Consider the following 17,154-nt stretch of genomic DNA (forward strand, 5'->3'; position numbering starts at 1 on the left):
TAAATGTAAAACATATCTTCTTTCAAAGCTAAACCACAGTTGCCACTAAAAAGCATTTTGAAGTTCTCGTACACTTCAAAAACACAAAAATAACAGTTTTAACTTTAAAATCTACCAGTTTGTACATATTATAAAGATTTTACAACAATCTAAAATCTAAACATATTCAATGACAGTATCATTAAGTTGACTTGTACTTCAGAAAGAAATTCTCCAGAAGAAAGTTGTTATACTATTGACAGTTATGAAATCTGAGATCGTAAATTTTTTTTAAATATTTGTATTGATAGTAATATTACAGTTAGTGTACAAGGTGTCAACACGTCTTAGGAATAAGACAAATTTGTTTTGCAAAAGTTACCAATTTTGACCTGAAAGTGCCATATTTTACATGTGCCTAACAGTGCCTTACATTTGCCTTTCTTTGGTAAAATAAGGTTATATAAAAACTATATAATGTTAAATTGATTCACACCTTGATGAAACTATATGTATACAACATGCACTGTTGACAAGGCAAGTACATGGAATACAAATTATCATACAACTACATACATTTTCAAGGGTTCTGGTTGACAACATAACTTCATCTTTGTTCATTAAATCTACTTCCACAAATTTAAAGGACTAATATATAGATATTGGCAATGACAATTTATATCTAAGTACAACTGCCATTTAAATGACTGTGAGTAAAAGTTTGAGAATTTCAGTCTGTGAAAGATTCTGTATGAGTCTGAAGTCTGTGATTTTAAATGTTAGTACCCTGATTTTGCATTTCTGAATAAGATTTAGGCTTAAGAGACCTCAAATTGGATCTAAAAATTTTAATCATGATTTTGAGAAGCTACAAAGGCTATATATACTATATATACATGTATGTGAAACACTGATTTGATTTTGTGAGTGAAATATTATTACACTACGCAATGCAACAAATTGAGTGTTAAGTGAGGTAGTTAAAAAGCCTCCTATAAATACATTGTAGCATGTTGTACCATACATGTAATGTAACTAGGCTTTCCAAATGTGATTTTGGTAAAATCTTAATATAAAAGTATAATATAAAGAAAGGCACTATAAATTAAGTTAGCTTCAAACTTCATTTGATGTCAGCCCTTAGGAATGCCAGGGATCGAACCCACAACCTCTCGATGTTGTGTTCACTGGCCTTGCCACTTGGCTACTTGAGGTCACATTGCCAAAGGCACTGCAAGTTGGCTTTTTAAACTTTGTTTGAGGTTGGTAACTACAGTGGAGTTTCTGCTATACAACATTCAGCCAGGAATGCCGGGGATCGAACCCACAACCTCTTGATCTCATGTTCATTAGCCCAGCCACTCGGCCACTTGACATAACAAAGGCACTGCATGTAAGACCCCATTCACACTGACAAAAAATTATTCTGATTGATCATCGAATCATTTCAGAAATTATCTATCCGAATTGACAAATGCGTTCACTTTGCTGATCCAAATTGCGCCCGCACTCGAAAGGATTAAGGAATGGTGTTTGTTGCACATCGTGTCATGCTACCGAAGCAAGTCGGAAGCCAAGACATTTTGCATTCACATTCGCAGTTTGGTCGAATCCAGTCCACCGCAAATATGTTGAACTACCTCTGGAGGTGGTTTACTTTTTAATCATTTCGGACAAAAGGGAACATCCACACTGCAAAAATGAACCATTTTGCTGATTTTTTAACGACTCAATGATCAATCCGAATCATTTCTTAGTGTGAACAGGGTCTTGGTTGGCTTTTTAACTTTGTTTGAGGTTGGTTACTACAGTAAAGTTGAGTTTCTGTTATACAAAACTCTCCTGTAGAGATGAACAGATGAGGTAGGAGTCGATGAGTCGTGGTTGGACCAGCTGGATGAGGTCTTCCTGGGAAAACTCATCCTCACCACAGACACTAGCCAGCTTACGGAGGGTGGCCTGGAGAAAAAAAAAATCTTTATTTTTATTTTGATACCCTTTAGCCCAAAAGGCTAATCTTCCTGAGCTCATACAGAAATAAAAACACATATTATACAATGTACAGATAACACGGTAAAAAAAATTTTAGTAAAAGAGCTGGCTTAAAAAGAGCTTAGTAGGTAGAGTGATCACTTTGTATTTGGTAGATTGCAGGCTTGAATACTTAGATACAAAAGTACTTAGCTATAGCACTTTGTAAAAGAGATTTAAGTAGTTATGCACACAGTACTACAAGTAGACTCGCCCAATCGATGTAGTCCAAAAATTTATGAAAAGAAACAACAACAAAAACTTACCAGGCAAGCAACTAGGACTGAATCACTGTAGTTTCTCTCCTTTGGCTTTCTGCATAGTTCCACTAGTCTCTGTAAGCCTGTACCAATGACAACAAAGAAAACGTCCACAAACTTGATTTATTTCTTTATTTAATATTTACTTATGAAAATTTACCACATTTGTATAAGGATTGATATAACAGGTGACTATCACCTCTTCAAGTCAATGTCAAACCTGAGACCAGACTGTAAGGTTTGAACCACTCACACCAGGAAGGACCCCTGCTCTTTTCAAAGTGTGGTGGGCTCTTTAACGTGGTGACCTTACCACTGCGAAATCATGACACCTGTTATCCTACTGAATTGAAGAATTGTTCCAAATAAATGTTCTCTCCAATCACATAAAACCACTGCAAAGTAATTTACAGTAAGACTTCCAAACAGTTTGAAACAAAACTTCAACTTGAAGTTCACCCTGACAGGGGCTGATGTCGTCTATCAGAATTTATTACATTTGACCCAGTGTTGACGTAACGTTTAAAAAAAGCCATGTGACAAGCCTCACTGGGTCAGTCTACTGAAGAAGACCGAAAGAAGAACAGAGTGACTGGTCAAAAGCTCTTGGTGAGAGAATTTCTTTGTGTTGGATCAAACCAAGGACATTATACACACGACAGATATAATGTCCTTTGACCCAGTGTTGACATAACGCTTAAAAAAAGCCATGTGACAAGCTTCACTGGGTCAGTCTAGTGAAGAAGACCCAAAGAAGAACTGGTCAAAAGCTATTGGTGAGAGAATTTCTTTGTGTTGGATCAAACGATTTTACTTGAAACAAAGCTTCACCTTTTAGTTGCTTGACCACTCCTGCGGTGATGACGTCCTTACACAGTCTGGCCAGCGCGATGGCTGACTTCTGCTGGACCCGTTCGCAGGCCACCCGTTCTGTCTGCTTGTTGTACGGCGGCTTCTCGTGTAAGAACCCGACCAACACAGCCACCCCATTGCACTGTATGATATCCTCCCGACACTGCTCCAACATAGCAACGTTGGCTAACACTGTACACAACTGGACACAAACATACACACTGTTATTAAGACATGAAAAGTGATATTGAATGGCATTGAGCTCACTGAAAAGATAGTCTTGCAGTGGTTGTGACAGAGAAGAATTGCCACATGTACATGTACTAGGTACAGTATACAAAGGTTTGTTATACCGGGGAAATTCCCCTAGCAGGGCTTGAAAGACTTTCTACTGCATAACGCAAGGTTACCAGTTTACGGTCGAATTATGGAAAATTCAATTTTTTGTGAAAACGCATGGGCAGAACTAAATATTCAACCCATGTGAAGAAACAGTAGTTCGTCGGTTATAGAAGTGTGTGCCGTGTCATTTCTTCCCTGCGTTTTTTTGTGCCGTGCCAGCTTTTATTTATTTAGTAGTTAACAGTGGAGAATTGCTCTAGGGTGACCAATTAACGGTCACTTGGACCTTTGTCCTTGTAGTGCTCTACGTATAAGCGCACATAAACAAACACTTTCTGCAAAAAAATACCGAAGTGGTCAACAACAAACCACGGTAAAATGTCAGTGTGTAGCCCACTGTCGCATGCAGTAGCGCTGTGGTGCTAAATGAGGCTGGACCTGCATTTTTCCCTTAGTAGAACGTGATATAATGGCCCAAGATGTTCCATTAAACCGGTGCAATAGATAACAAGCGTCTATGCCCCTCCAGACACAACGGAACGTCGTGAAAACCCGAGCAAACTTTTTGCTACGGACGCAGGAAGCCATTTTGGCATTTTTGCATAAATTAATGTGCAACAGCGCCACAGTGCGACTTTTATGTACCTTTCTGCAGTTTAAAACCGTGACGTCACCTGATGCAACGATGATGATGATCAAAATGGCGTTCGAAAAAACGCTAGTCGGCGAGAACTGCCACTGTACTTTTGCTTGTTTATTTCAAGGTGTTTGAAAGTTTCATACCTCACAACACCATGGATGATTGAAATAAGAAAGCCAGGTTTGATGCCAGCTATCGTTACAATTTCCTAGCATTCTTGGGATTTTAAAATCATATAAGGATCATATTCATGTTATTCTTTGTTGCTCACGACCGTTGATTTTTGGCTGGTACACCTCGAAGCGTGGCCGTGTCACTAACTGACCGTAAACTGGTCCTGCACGTAAACTGGTAACCTTGCGTTACCTGAACTGATTTAGGTACATGTAACATTGAAAACTACCTGCACCATACAAGTTTTACCTGCACAATCAATTTAGGGATCACACTAGAAATAAATGTCAATAAAAAGTATTTTCCAAAATCTTGAAATTCTTCATACTGATGTCATTTGTGTTATGTCTATATGTTTGTATTGCTCCAAAGATTTTTTTTCAAAGTTAACACCATATTTTATCACAGTTATGACTAGAGATTACAGCACACCATTGCATACATAGCATGAAACTTTTTCAACAAAACCAGTGCTAAAAGAATTTACATTGTTGACAAGGCTCAAGATTTCAAGCACAGAAGCTTTCCGATGACATACATGTATATGTACACATTCAAAAAATGTCTTAAGAAAGAGTCACCTGATCCTTGATGAAGATGGAGGACACTTTAAGACGTACTGAGGAGGTTACGAGAACCCGAGCAACCTGGTACCTGGCCAGGAACTCTGATGCCATGGAGTCCAGGAACGTGATGTTAGCGATGGCTGCTGAGCCCAGGAGAAACACCTCGGGAGAACTGGCTGTCTCACACAGTCCTGGGAGGGGGCAATGTCATGTTGAATATACAATATCTGGCAATTCTGTACAACTAATTGGTCTGATTATATTTAGTCTTTCTTAATATGTCTGAATATATATGCAAAGATGTACAGAGTACCTGGTCCAGTAGGTTAAGTATATTGTAACATGCTTATTATCATAGAGTTTGTAAAAATTCAACACGATTCAGAAATACATGTAACTTTTTTATGATAAATTGAAATATCTGGCAAGTAGCTCCAGGCAAGTTAAAAACACAGTCGTTCAATTTTTATTTGAGTGTATACAATTTATTTTTACCTCAAAACTAAAACATGCTAGCTATATGACTAACAGGGAGTGCACGTTCAAACTCATGGTGCTTGTTACTAGTTGTCAGAGAGCGGTCAGGTTTTCATGAATGAATTTTGAAGACATTCAATGACATGTAAAGTTCAACATACTCTGATAAAAAATGCATCCATACTGTTCATTAGCCCATTTAGTTCATTATTCTGTTAGATTGTTTCATGCATGTACCTTCATGAATGTGGTATGCTAGACAGTGTGTCCTACATGTATACATGTAACTAACTTCATTAACTACTGATGGAAACTAAAAAATGGGTGTGAACTTTTTATCATTATTGTTGTCACTAAGCAAAACTGATTTAATTTCAAACTTTAAGGTTTTGTTACCTATAAGTCCCCTGAGGAGGTCCTCCATGTTCTCTATAAATCCAGACACATGTCTGTAGTGGTCCAGCATGGGGGATGTGATCTGTGCCACCACTCCGGCCACCTCTGTCCTCGTCGCCTCTGTGGTCAGCGGGTCACACAGGATGTCCGTCAAGCACCCCACACCGTCAACCTTAAATACGACAATATATTCAAAAATAAATCAGAGTTTTCAAACTGCTGGGAAGTAAAATAACAATAAATTTAATTTGGTTTGCATTCATGCATATCATGGAATGGAGTGTCAGTGTGTCACTCTATCTTGTTTGTCTAAGGTATTGACTTGCGTGAGACTTGGATTATAAGACAATATTATCATGATAATATTATGATTGTATAATACATGTACAATGTATTACTTATTACATACGTATATTCTCCACTATATATATGGTCTATATCTTATACTATGATTACACCATTTCCTGGCAGCCAGAATCTAGACTAAGTACATGTATATAACAGACCCTTAATGGCTATCACACCGTTTGATATAACGCATGTATAGCCAGCCGCCGCGTCGTGTGCCTGTGAAGCTGGTGTGTTACAGCTATACAGATACAGAATACAGATAAGGAAAATCATATAAGCATACCTTCTCTACTTCAGCTATGGCTTCAGGTACAGAACATAATGTGGCCACAGCTCTCAGAGCCTGGGACTTGACAAAGTTGGCAGTGTCTTGTCTACAGATGGTGAACAGGGCTCGAACACCACCCTCCTAAGGAACACAGGAAAAACAGTCATGTAGCTATCATGCAGGTTTATATGATTTGCCTAGTACTTGATTTTTAAAATGATTTGCAACAAGTACAAAAAACTTAGCCCTTGTCCTGCTGACATTCCTGGCACAATATTTTTCAATAATTTCATGTCTTAATTAGATCATAGACCCCCAATTTTTTTTGCCCTGCAGTGGCATTAGTTACTTCCACATTCGTTGCGTTTCGCTGCGGTGTGATGCGTTGCACAAGAAATACCCCCAAATCGTACCTATACAGGGTGCTACATAGATGGTACTGTATGTGCAGAACGACATATGTTGCGCTCGGCAGGACAAGGGTTAAAATATGCACGTAATGTATAAATAACATTCAGATTCTGTCCCCCGCCACCCATGCTCATATTTTGACACAAGCAGTTGAAGAAAGTCCTTGTCTCTTTAGTTGCTACAGTTTTTTTTACCTGCAGAGTTTGGGCACAACTTTAAGGCTTATGTCTGAAGCTCCCCCATACACATACACATACACAGGGCTGCCCACTTTGTCACCATCCAAAATTACTGCAGTCTCTCAATACAATATCCAAGCTGAACCAACCCAGGGATCAAAGTCACGCCAACACCTCCACAGAATTTTATCATGGTCAATCTGATTGCATTATCGATTGCCCCGCATGCATTTAATTCTGTATAACACAGTAAACCCACCTGTGGTCAGACTGGTACCTCAGGTGATATGGAATGCACTGTGCTGTGCTCTATATTATCATATAGCCAGATGACGTCGACCAATCAGAAGGCTCCATTTCCCCCATAACCCAAGTCATTAATATCCGATATACGGACCTGCGGGTCCGTAACAGACGCTACCATTACATGACAGGGTGGTGTTTTCTTCTAACCTACTTCTAATTCTAAAGACCTTTCTGATAGACTTATTTATGTAGAGTAGTAAATTAATTTAGTTTTGATAGAACTGCTGAGTTGTCGTCAGATGAAGTAAAAGCGGTGTTTGGGGCAACCGCAGAGATGGATTTGGACAATAGTGGTGGAGAAACAGTTGAGGAATTCGAAATTCAGCGGTAAACTTCACCGATAAATTTAGTTCATATCTCAGTGTAACTTTCAGCTTTAAATAATTGGTTTGCTGCGATGGGAATTCACATCAATGCAAGATAAAAGATCTATATGTTACACAGAAGTTGTTTCTCTTATGTGTCAGCTTGATGACCCTTGATGTACATGCATATGTGACAATGTCTATATGATAATAATGTTAATGACCCGCTTTCCTTCGGTGTATACGGTGTCATAATTCATGGCCGGTTCCTATAACCACCTCATAAACGACCTCGTCCGCTCCGCGGACTCGGTCGTTCATTCGGTGGTTATAGGAACCGGCCATGAATTATGACACCGTATTCACCTCAGGGCGGGTCATTAACCCTATATTAACCTACACGTACCTTGACTATGAGGTGGCACATCTGAGGTTCTCCCTGAGCCACGCCCACCAGACTGGTGATGGAGGCCTTGATGCAGTAGGCACTGGGAGAGTCTGCCACACCCTCAACTATGATCTGTAAGGAGGAATAAAAGAATGAATTTCACCAAGGTTAAGTCAAAAAAGAAAACTTAAGTTTTCATGGTCCTTTCTGTATAAAGAAAATATGACTTTTGATACCAGACTTGTATTGTGACACTTCTAACATATTTTTCAGCTTTTTAGCAGATTAGAGTATCCATTATTATCAATAATAGATTATAATTTTAATTAGTATATACCTGTACATGTTAACGTTATATACATGTATGGAGTTAGGCAGTAGGACAAAGGTTTAAAAATGATACGGTACACAGTAACACCCATATTATATAAAATCATAACAAAACAAAGATTTAGAGCCTGTTACATGTATTTTTTCTTGACTACTAAATGATATAATTTGTAGTAACCCACTGCCTCCGTAAGGATATGGGACCTTTACCTTTACCATTCTTAAAGAATGATAAAATGGTATTTGGAGTACATGTACATGTATATTATAAATACATATTGTGTACTGAGACTCACCCTAACTTCATGAGCCAGGACCTTGTCTATAAGCCGTGTGAAAGCCTGACCCAGGCACGTGAGGGAGTGGACCATGGGCAGCTTCTGGGGCTTTTCTCCATTGATCTCTCCAATACTGGGACGGCAAAACAAATAACATCAAAATATGAAGTGTTACTTTTTTGGCAACTAGCATATAATCAGTATGATCGCTGAATACGTAGACATTTTTTATGATTTTTCTGTTGTTGAAAATGTAACAACGATGCATTGTAAACAAGACCCTTGACCACCCTCCCTTGAAGTTGAACTCTTGAATTGTGGCTAAAGCAGGTGCACAGCTCCAAATTTGGGTGCACTAAGGTGCACATGCACCCAGTATTTCGAGCCCTGAATGTCAGCCTTTATAGCTTTCATTCACTCCCCATAATTTATACAAATGTATTGCACGGATTGTGGGGAGTGGATGAAAGCTAAAACAAGTAAAATCTGAGATTTTATACCTCCGGGCTTTTTATTGTATATTTTTATATGTTGTTTACAACAACAATTGTTGCACGCCGCAGGACTAGGGTTTTAAACAAAGAATTTATTGAGACTGGACACCCCTCTGTGCGAGGGGTCACAAATTGTGGACAAGGCCAACAATACACGCGAAAGGTCAATGGTCGTAACCACTTTCACACTCAAGGGGGTGTTCTAGGGCCACCAAAAGGCACCATTTTCACACCCGAAAACACATATACAATAAAAACAAAAGAACGTGCATCATCTACAGCCCAATAGCAAAACATACACCGAGTCCCAAAAGAATCCGTCCACCCAAACGCGAGAAACAGCTGCGAACATGAAAATCTAAATCTCTCACAAAACCCTTCCGCAGAAGGATGTATCCTCCCCCGGAGGTAAAAAGCTGACAGTCAGGCTACAAGTACATTGTATATTCCCCCTACCTTTCCACATGTTTAATGAGTTGTGCACACTCCTCCATGACCACTTGTTGTTGCTGGAACACGTCTATGGCCAGGTTTGGGCTGTGAGCGCTGATGTCATGTAGGAGTGACCGGATTGTGCACGTAATTCTTAAGGCGTTGCTGTGAACTTTCTTCCACCTCTCTTTGTCAAGTTTACTGTGGAAAAATGAAACAAAAAGAAATTTTGAAATTACAACTGTACATGTATATCCACTGTATGTGACCAGGTGACCACCTCTACTCAATACCTACTAGTACATATGTACCTCTACCTCTACATAATGACCACAGGAATCTTAATGCCTTTTGTACCAGCAAAAAGGGTAACGTTGACCAGGTCCAGTGTTATGAACTTAATATGAAATTTTGTCAGTCCTCTGAGTGGTCCTCTTGGGCAATTTTAACAGATATGTTTAGCCTTAATGTTTATCGATTTAATTCTAGTTACCCTAGTATTTCTTATATTTAATTTTTTATTGTAACTTGATCGACAATGTATTTATGTATGTGTCTATTGTGTATATTTGTGTATGATGTCGCAATATCAGCTATCAGCTGCCTGGCGGCAACATTGTATTGCCATGTTGAAATTTCAAATAAATAAATAAATAAATTTTGACAGTATTTCCAGAGACACTTTTTCTTGCTTACAATTTTGCTTTGTATCAGCATATAGGACCAATCTACACAGGGCAAAAATATCTAAATACCAAACATCACTAGAAGATTATTTGATTTAAAGAAAAATCAACTACAACTACAAGCTAGATTGACTACACAATCTAATAATAATAATAACACAAATGTATAAAACCAATTGCAAAATAATCATCTTTACAAATATAAATTTCAAGGATGAAATGATGTGAAACAGGACTGACTGACACAAAAAATGCTGGTCAAGTTGCGGTGCTCATTTGCATATGAAATGGACGATGACTCTTAACCCATGCCTGGAGCACACTTGACTGGAAACACCTCTAACGTTACCAACCAGCCTATTCACAGGGAAACTGCCGATGACAGACATACAGATAGATGTGGTCATGTACATCTGGCCATGAAGTTGGCACTTTTAAAAAAGGAGCACCAAAGTTAGAAGGAGGGTGCAATTTTCGATCATTTCAGGAAGTAAAAAAATGACTTGTACTTAAATTGTATGCCAGACTGTATACCTATTTTGGGGCATTTATAGTACTCTTGAAAACATTCCAAATACCCTCTCAACAATCCTAAAATTCTGTTGTGTTGCTTTTGGAATAAAGCTTTAATTTTGTAACTGTTAAGTAATTTATATATAATCATGAATATTGTTAAATTATAATACTTACTGAAACAATTTGGCACACTCTGCTGTGATGATATGAGCCCTTTTTCTCACCATCTTTATGTGTTCTGAAATAAACAACAAATTTCAGACAGATTATTATATTGCTATGTACAACATTGATACAATGTACACCCAGAGATTTTTGTTTGTTTGAACCATTCTTTATTCATGAGAAGCTTAAATCAACCTGCAGGCCGCTTTTCATCGAGGTCATGAGAGAAGAGGTATTTATGTCATACCTGGGTTGAGATAACGTTCGATACGGGTGTTCCAGGCCAGGCCGTACTTTACGGTATCTTCATCTTCATCTTTGCCGGGACTCAAAGATGTTATGTGAGCCCCGGCTACAACCCCATATAGCCCCTGATGGGGCACTTTAGGGGGAGGAAGGCCTTGGTCTAAGGTGGGCAGGCCTCCAGCCTGGCCCGGAAGGACTCAACGGTGGGAGCCATAACTACCGGGCCAGGCAAGGCGTTCCATTGGGGGATTGTGCGAGGGAAGAAGGAATATTTGTAAGTGTCTGTTCAGGTATGGCCAGGGCTTCTTTACGCATACGGCCCAGGCTTCCATAGAACAATTTGAGCGCGTTTCGCCCTAACCACATGCACCGCTTTTGAAAATTTGAACACAGAATTCGTACACACTGGAACTTAAGTTGTTGCGTTTTTGGGTTTAGGGTCACCAAATTTTGCCTCATTTTGCATTGAAAGACATGTTTTCTTGGGTGGATATGACATAAATAAAATACAACACGGTGTATTCCGCATCACCCTCGGTCCCAGCCCTCCCGCGAGTCGGATCGCGGTCAGGCCGATACCTCGGGCGATATGGAATACAACGTGTTGTATTCTATGTATACAAGGGTCAGACTTAATACAGAATATAGTTTAGTACATAATTTAAAGTCCTAATAAAATCTATACAGATATTCACTGATGTCAGAGTCTGAAGTAAATACCTTTGGTATTTCTGACAGGAGAAGGTAGTTGTAGTACCTTTGGTATTCCTGACAGGAGAAGGTAGTTCTAGTACCTTTGGTATTCCTGACAGGAGAAGGAAGTTGTACATACCTTTGGTATTTCTGACAGGAGAAGGTAGTTCTAGTACCTTTGGTATTCCTGACAGGAGAAGGCAGTTCTAGTACCTTTGGTATTCCTGACAGGAGAAGGCAGTTCTACGTACCTTTGGTATTCCTGACAGGAGAAGGAAGTTGTACATACCTTTGGTATTTCTGACAGGAGAAGGAAGTTGTACATACCTTTGGTATTTCTGACAGGAGAAGGAAGTTGTACATACCTTTGGTATTCCTGACAGGAGAAGGAAGTTGTACATACCTTTGGTATTTCTGACAGGAGAAGGCAGTTCTAGTACCTTTGGTATTCCTGACAGGAGAAGGCAGTTCTACGTACCTTTGGTATTCCTGACAGGAGAAGGAAGTTGTACATACCTTTGGTATTTCTGACAGGAGAAGGAAGTTGTACATACCTTTGGTATTTCTGACAGGAGAAGGAAGTTGTACATACCTTTGGTATTTCTGACAGGAGAAGGAAGTTGTACATACCTTTGGTATTCCTGACAGGAGAAGGTAGACTGTCCCCATCCTCTGCCTGGATAGACTTGCCCTGTAACACTGTCATACACTCTGTCTCTGTCATCCACCTCAGGTCCTCCAGCCACTGTCTCACTGAGTCAATGTCTGTTAGTACTGGGGTACTGAGGGCAAGACAACAAAGAAATTAAAGATCTCTGTGAAAAGATAGTTGCGACAATTTTTACGAGCCTTGTCTGTTTAGATGACCACAAGAAGACTAATATTATAGTACATTTCTATTAAAATTACAAAACCCACTCTCTCACTATCTGGTTTAATATCTAGTTCTTCCCGGTCTCTCAAGGGTTAAATGTTATCAATATTATTGAGATATACATTAGGGTTAGACTCATTGTACAAAACATGCTTCAATGTCTTAAAAGAAGAAGTCAAACCCCATGATAGTAAACTCTAGTACCTTCGTTATGAGTACACGATATACTATTTAGACATTTGTACACTAGAATCTGATCATACAATACTTGTAATTACTCTCAGTCTATCATTTTACTTTTCTTTCTTTCACACTGAAATGCAATGATAACTTTTTGGGCGTAAATTTGCAAGTTAAAGATTGATAATATTTAGTCAAGTTTGCTGATTTTGTCTAATAAATAATGGCAATGTGCATGCATTTTCTTACTGGCTACAATGCGATAACAGACATGCATGCATAGATATATACACAGCTAGAAATCCTGACACACTCCCGAAATGAGATAAACTTTTCTGGGTTCTTTCGGGACCTTTGACCTAACTTTCTGTCAGTTTGTTGAGAATGTGAAAATAACTACTATAATTATAGAAATAACTCGCCAATTGCGATCCAGCATAGATTCTACAAAACACAGTGTAATCTGTCTACTAACTTCAAGCAATGAAATGTAAGCAAGTAGCACTAAAAACTACACGGACATGTTCGGTTGTTTGTAAAATTCAACCTGTCCAAATTTGGAGACAAGACCAAAACAACGACACTTCCCCTCATCCATGCTTATTAATGTTTACCAACGCATGCAGACATCAACAACTCCCCGTGTCGATAAACACTCGGCGGTTACGCAAATTTGCAAGGTAAACGCGGACGCCTGGGCTGGGTACACAAATCGTGCGTGCGGCTATCGGAAAGAGCTCTGAAACAATTTGTCAAGTCTTACCTTATCTTTGTGTTCTCTGCATTGTTCATATAAGCTGGGAAGGTCATACCCTGGGGGGAAAGTACAGGAATTGATTAGACTCTAGGGTCCTTTGCACCAACATGTTTTCGTTGTCTTTAATCATATACAACTGTTCTGCCAATAATGTCTTAACCATTTTTATTCCAGTGACTACGCTAAGACTGCAGTGTACAAAATCCTTTTTTGAACCAGGTTACCCAGTGGGCAACCTACGGCAAAAATTAGGTTGCCATCAGAATTTTAGGTTGCCCCACCTATACAACATCTAAGTTACAATGTAACTTACTACTTTCCTCAAATTAAGTAATGTTACATAGTTACATAAGACTTTGACAATATTTCTAACAGCCTTTACTTAACTGATACTAGTTATGTCCATTAAATGATTAATACCTAAAATTCAAAAGCATCTGCCGGATACAGTGGTGCAAGCCAAGTGGGCATGATTTTTTTTTTTTGGGGGGGGGGGTGGCATTGTTAAAATTCAGGTAGCACACTGGGCTACCTAGGTTCAAAAATAGGTTGCCCCAAGTAAAATTTGGTTGCCCAGGGCAACTGGGCAAACAGGTATTTTGCACGCTTGACTGCCACATAAAAAGATAAATAGACAAAAGGATGTATCTTTGTCAGATATGTTACATGTAGCATGATCTTAGAATATCTGATATACTGTAATTACGAAAACACTGTAAAGTTTGTATTAAACTTAGAAGAAAAAGGCAGAGCATACAGATTTTTAGCAAAAAATACTCTATTGTCAAAAAAAAAGGAATCACAGTATATCTTTCTTTACACTGTAACAATATCAGGTAGATATAAAATATTGTGAAGTTTCAGATTACAGATTTTTTTAAATGAACAGATGAATTAAATATACCTGATCCAAAAACATTATTCAAAAGCATAGAATAAGCTGCATTACAACAATGCCTTGTGAATATAACTACGTCTAATGACAATCATGCATATCAATATTACATGGGATATATAGACATTTGTAATTCAAGCAAAATGTTAATTACATATCAATGTCTCAGTACATTGTTCATGTGTTTGAGAAACAATGAACATTTCAAGATACGGTTTTGATGTCATTAAGAAGGACCCTGTGACAGACAAGATAACATATTTGAGTTGGTTTAAGCTAAAGGAGGCTTCTCAATCTTATCTGTCTTAAGATGATTGTCTAAACATGGTTGTGTGTTTTGCTGGTGTACCAAGTCTTATCTTAAGTTGATGATCCAGGAATTTAGGAATCACTTCACAATTTTTTTTCACTTGCAGCTGTGACCACTGAGAGAACAAAATTTTGATAGATTGATTCAATGAATTTCATAGATAGAGAACTATTTTGTAATTCTTAAAGGTTAAAATGCATTGTTGTCATTAAGGTCATACTTTTGCATTGTGCATCATATTCTAACAATGAAATCACTGGGTCACAAAATTATTTTGCTTGGTCAACGATCACTCAGCAATTGTCATCTGGTGGAAAGGGGACAGCTAATTGTTTTAGTATTAGTAAAAAAAAATAATTAGGGATATCTACAAAACAACAATTCAATTGACATATACTCTTTACTCTCGATTAAACGTACCGGTACGTTTATTTTTTTTCGCCTTGAAATCCGCCCGGTACGTTCTTATTTTAGACGGTACGTTTATTTTTTTCAGAATCAAAAAAAGTTCCGGGCAAAAAAGTACGTAACTGCAGAGTTAAAATGTCACGAAAGGCACATGTCTGGACGTAAAAAGGAAGTTCCTACTACAAATAATACATTTAAGTCTTTTTGTAGGAGCTTGTTGCGGTATTCTAGCGGGAACTTTTCATGTTTTGTCGTTAGTTCTGCCAGTACGCAAGAGGATCCGACAAGACCGGGGGTGGCCGCTCCGGTGTTGAACGGCCTTGAATAAACTAACTCTCGTGTCCCTTTTTATCTCGGCCGCCTGAGCGGCCGAGATATTGTGCTCCAAAATATGTACGTTGGATGGTTGGATGGATGGATCTTGATTTCGACCGTGAAAAAAAAAACCCAATGAAACCAATTACTCTGCATGTATACTTTACTTTGTGGTGTCGACCTACCGGATGATAGTGTCGTTATTCTGATACAACGAAGTTGCTAAAAAAGAGGAAATGCTGTTTACCACAAAACCATTGTTTTATATCATAGTATGCATTTAATGTTCTAGAATTTCGCTAATAGCTGCTGTAATTGGACCAATAAATCAATGACATAAATTATGTACATTAACCTTCCATATTTGCTTAAGTCGCAAGATGTCGCTTTTGATTGGTGAATAAATCACTGTGACGCACGTAAATATTCACTTGAAATGAGAAATTACCGCCCAACAAAACGGACCATTAGATTCCCAGTGCTGTATTACTCTTTTGTTCTTGTGGTCAACTTGTTTTCTTTGTTTGAATCGCGTAAAAGACCAAGGAAAATACAATGAAATCGGCAATCGGCCCGATCTGCCGCCGCCATCTTGGATTTTTTTGGAAAGCTGCAATTTGGCCCAAACCGCTAGAGGGGGCGAATTAAAATGTTTAATATATTCGGTCTGAAGTTTTAGTAGCTCTAGCAGTAGAGGAGAAGTTTGATAATGCATAGAACGGATAAAATAGAATAAAATTAAATGAAATAAAATAAAACAGAATAAAAAATAAAATAGAAAAATAAATAAAAAATAAAATAAAAAATTAAAAAAATAAAATAAAATAGAAAATCATTGTAGTGGTTACATATACTTAACGTTATATTGTATTTAGCAATGATCATTTAGCAAAAAAAATTCGGTACTGAAACTCCGGTATTCAGAATCAGGTACAGGTACAGGTCCGGACCTGGACCTGATCCTCTGGACCTGGAAGAGCCGAACAGGTACCCACCCCTATTGCTAGTGGTGTAATATGGCTGTAATGTCGACACTGTTTGTTGAGTACTAGTACAGTATATTTATATTCCTAATCAAAAGTAACAGTGAAAGATTTGCCCATACATTGGTATTGAAATAAAGAGCACATTTTAGTACCGTTCACCTGTCAATTTGGTCATTTTCCGGGGGGTACGTTTATTCCGGAGGGTATGGTATATTAGACTTTGAAGATTTGTCCGGGGGGTATGTTTATTCGGGGGGTATGTTTATTAGGGACATGAGAGTAGTATGCATTAAATGTTATAAAGATTTGGTAATAACTGCTGCAATTGCACCAATAAACCAAGTTAAAAAATTACGTTTTAATATTACCTTGAGACATCTGAATAAGTCAAGACGAAGGTTATGGAAGTGCACTATATTCCTCGGTCGCAAGATGTCGCTTTTGATTAGTGGCCTGAATGGAATTTCCCATATCGAAGATCCCGGATGTAACGCATGAGGCTGGTAAGGTATTTACTTAGCAAAAATAGCAAAATATCAGGAATTATAAGGGTATAAGGCATAGAGCCATAGGATAAAATTGGAGCTAAAGATACTACGGGCAAGGGCAATCAATTACATTGTGTTTTATTCGTGCTGTTGAACAGATTTAAACAGAGTTACGT

At 38.3% G+C, this 17,154-nt stretch overlaps 1 protein-coding gene across 1 annotated transcript in view; it reads right to left on the reverse strand.

The window, feature by feature from the left end:
- Positions 1-239: 239 nt before the first annotated feature.
- Positions 240-17,154, reverse strand: part of LOC109467464 (protein inscuteable homolog) — a 25,672-nt gene continuing 8,757 nt past the window's right edge. The window contains exons 3-14 of the mRNA XM_019765467.1: positions 13,583-13,632; positions 12,396-12,547; positions 10,836-10,899; positions 9,484-9,660; positions 8,552-8,666; positions 7,944-8,057; positions 6,352-6,477; positions 5,718-5,889; positions 4,860-5,035; positions 3,102-3,324; positions 2,277-2,353; positions 240-1,938 (exon numbers count right to left, since the gene is read on the reverse strand). Of these exons, the coding sequence (XP_019621026.1) occupies positions 1,807-1,938; positions 2,277-2,353; positions 3,102-3,324; positions 4,860-5,035; positions 5,718-5,889; positions 6,352-6,477; positions 7,944-8,057; positions 8,552-8,666; positions 9,484-9,660; positions 10,836-10,899; positions 12,396-12,547; positions 13,583-13,632 (1,578 nt within the window). The 3' untranslated portion in view covers positions 240-1,806. The remainder of the gene's footprint in view (positions 1,939-2,276; positions 2,354-3,101; positions 3,325-4,859; positions 5,036-5,717; positions 5,890-6,351; positions 6,478-7,943; positions 8,058-8,551; positions 8,667-9,483; positions 9,661-10,835; positions 10,900-12,395; positions 12,548-13,582; positions 13,633-17,154) is intronic.

Source organism: Branchiostoma belcheri, unplaced genomic scaffold, assembly GCF_001625305.1.
Source record: "Branchiostoma belcheri isolate BF01 breed outbred unplaced genomic scaffold, Haploidv18h27 scaffold18, whole genome shotgun sequence".
Lineage (NCBI taxonomy): Eukaryota > Metazoa > Chordata > Leptocardii > Amphioxiformes > Branchiostomatidae > Branchiostoma > Branchiostoma belcheri.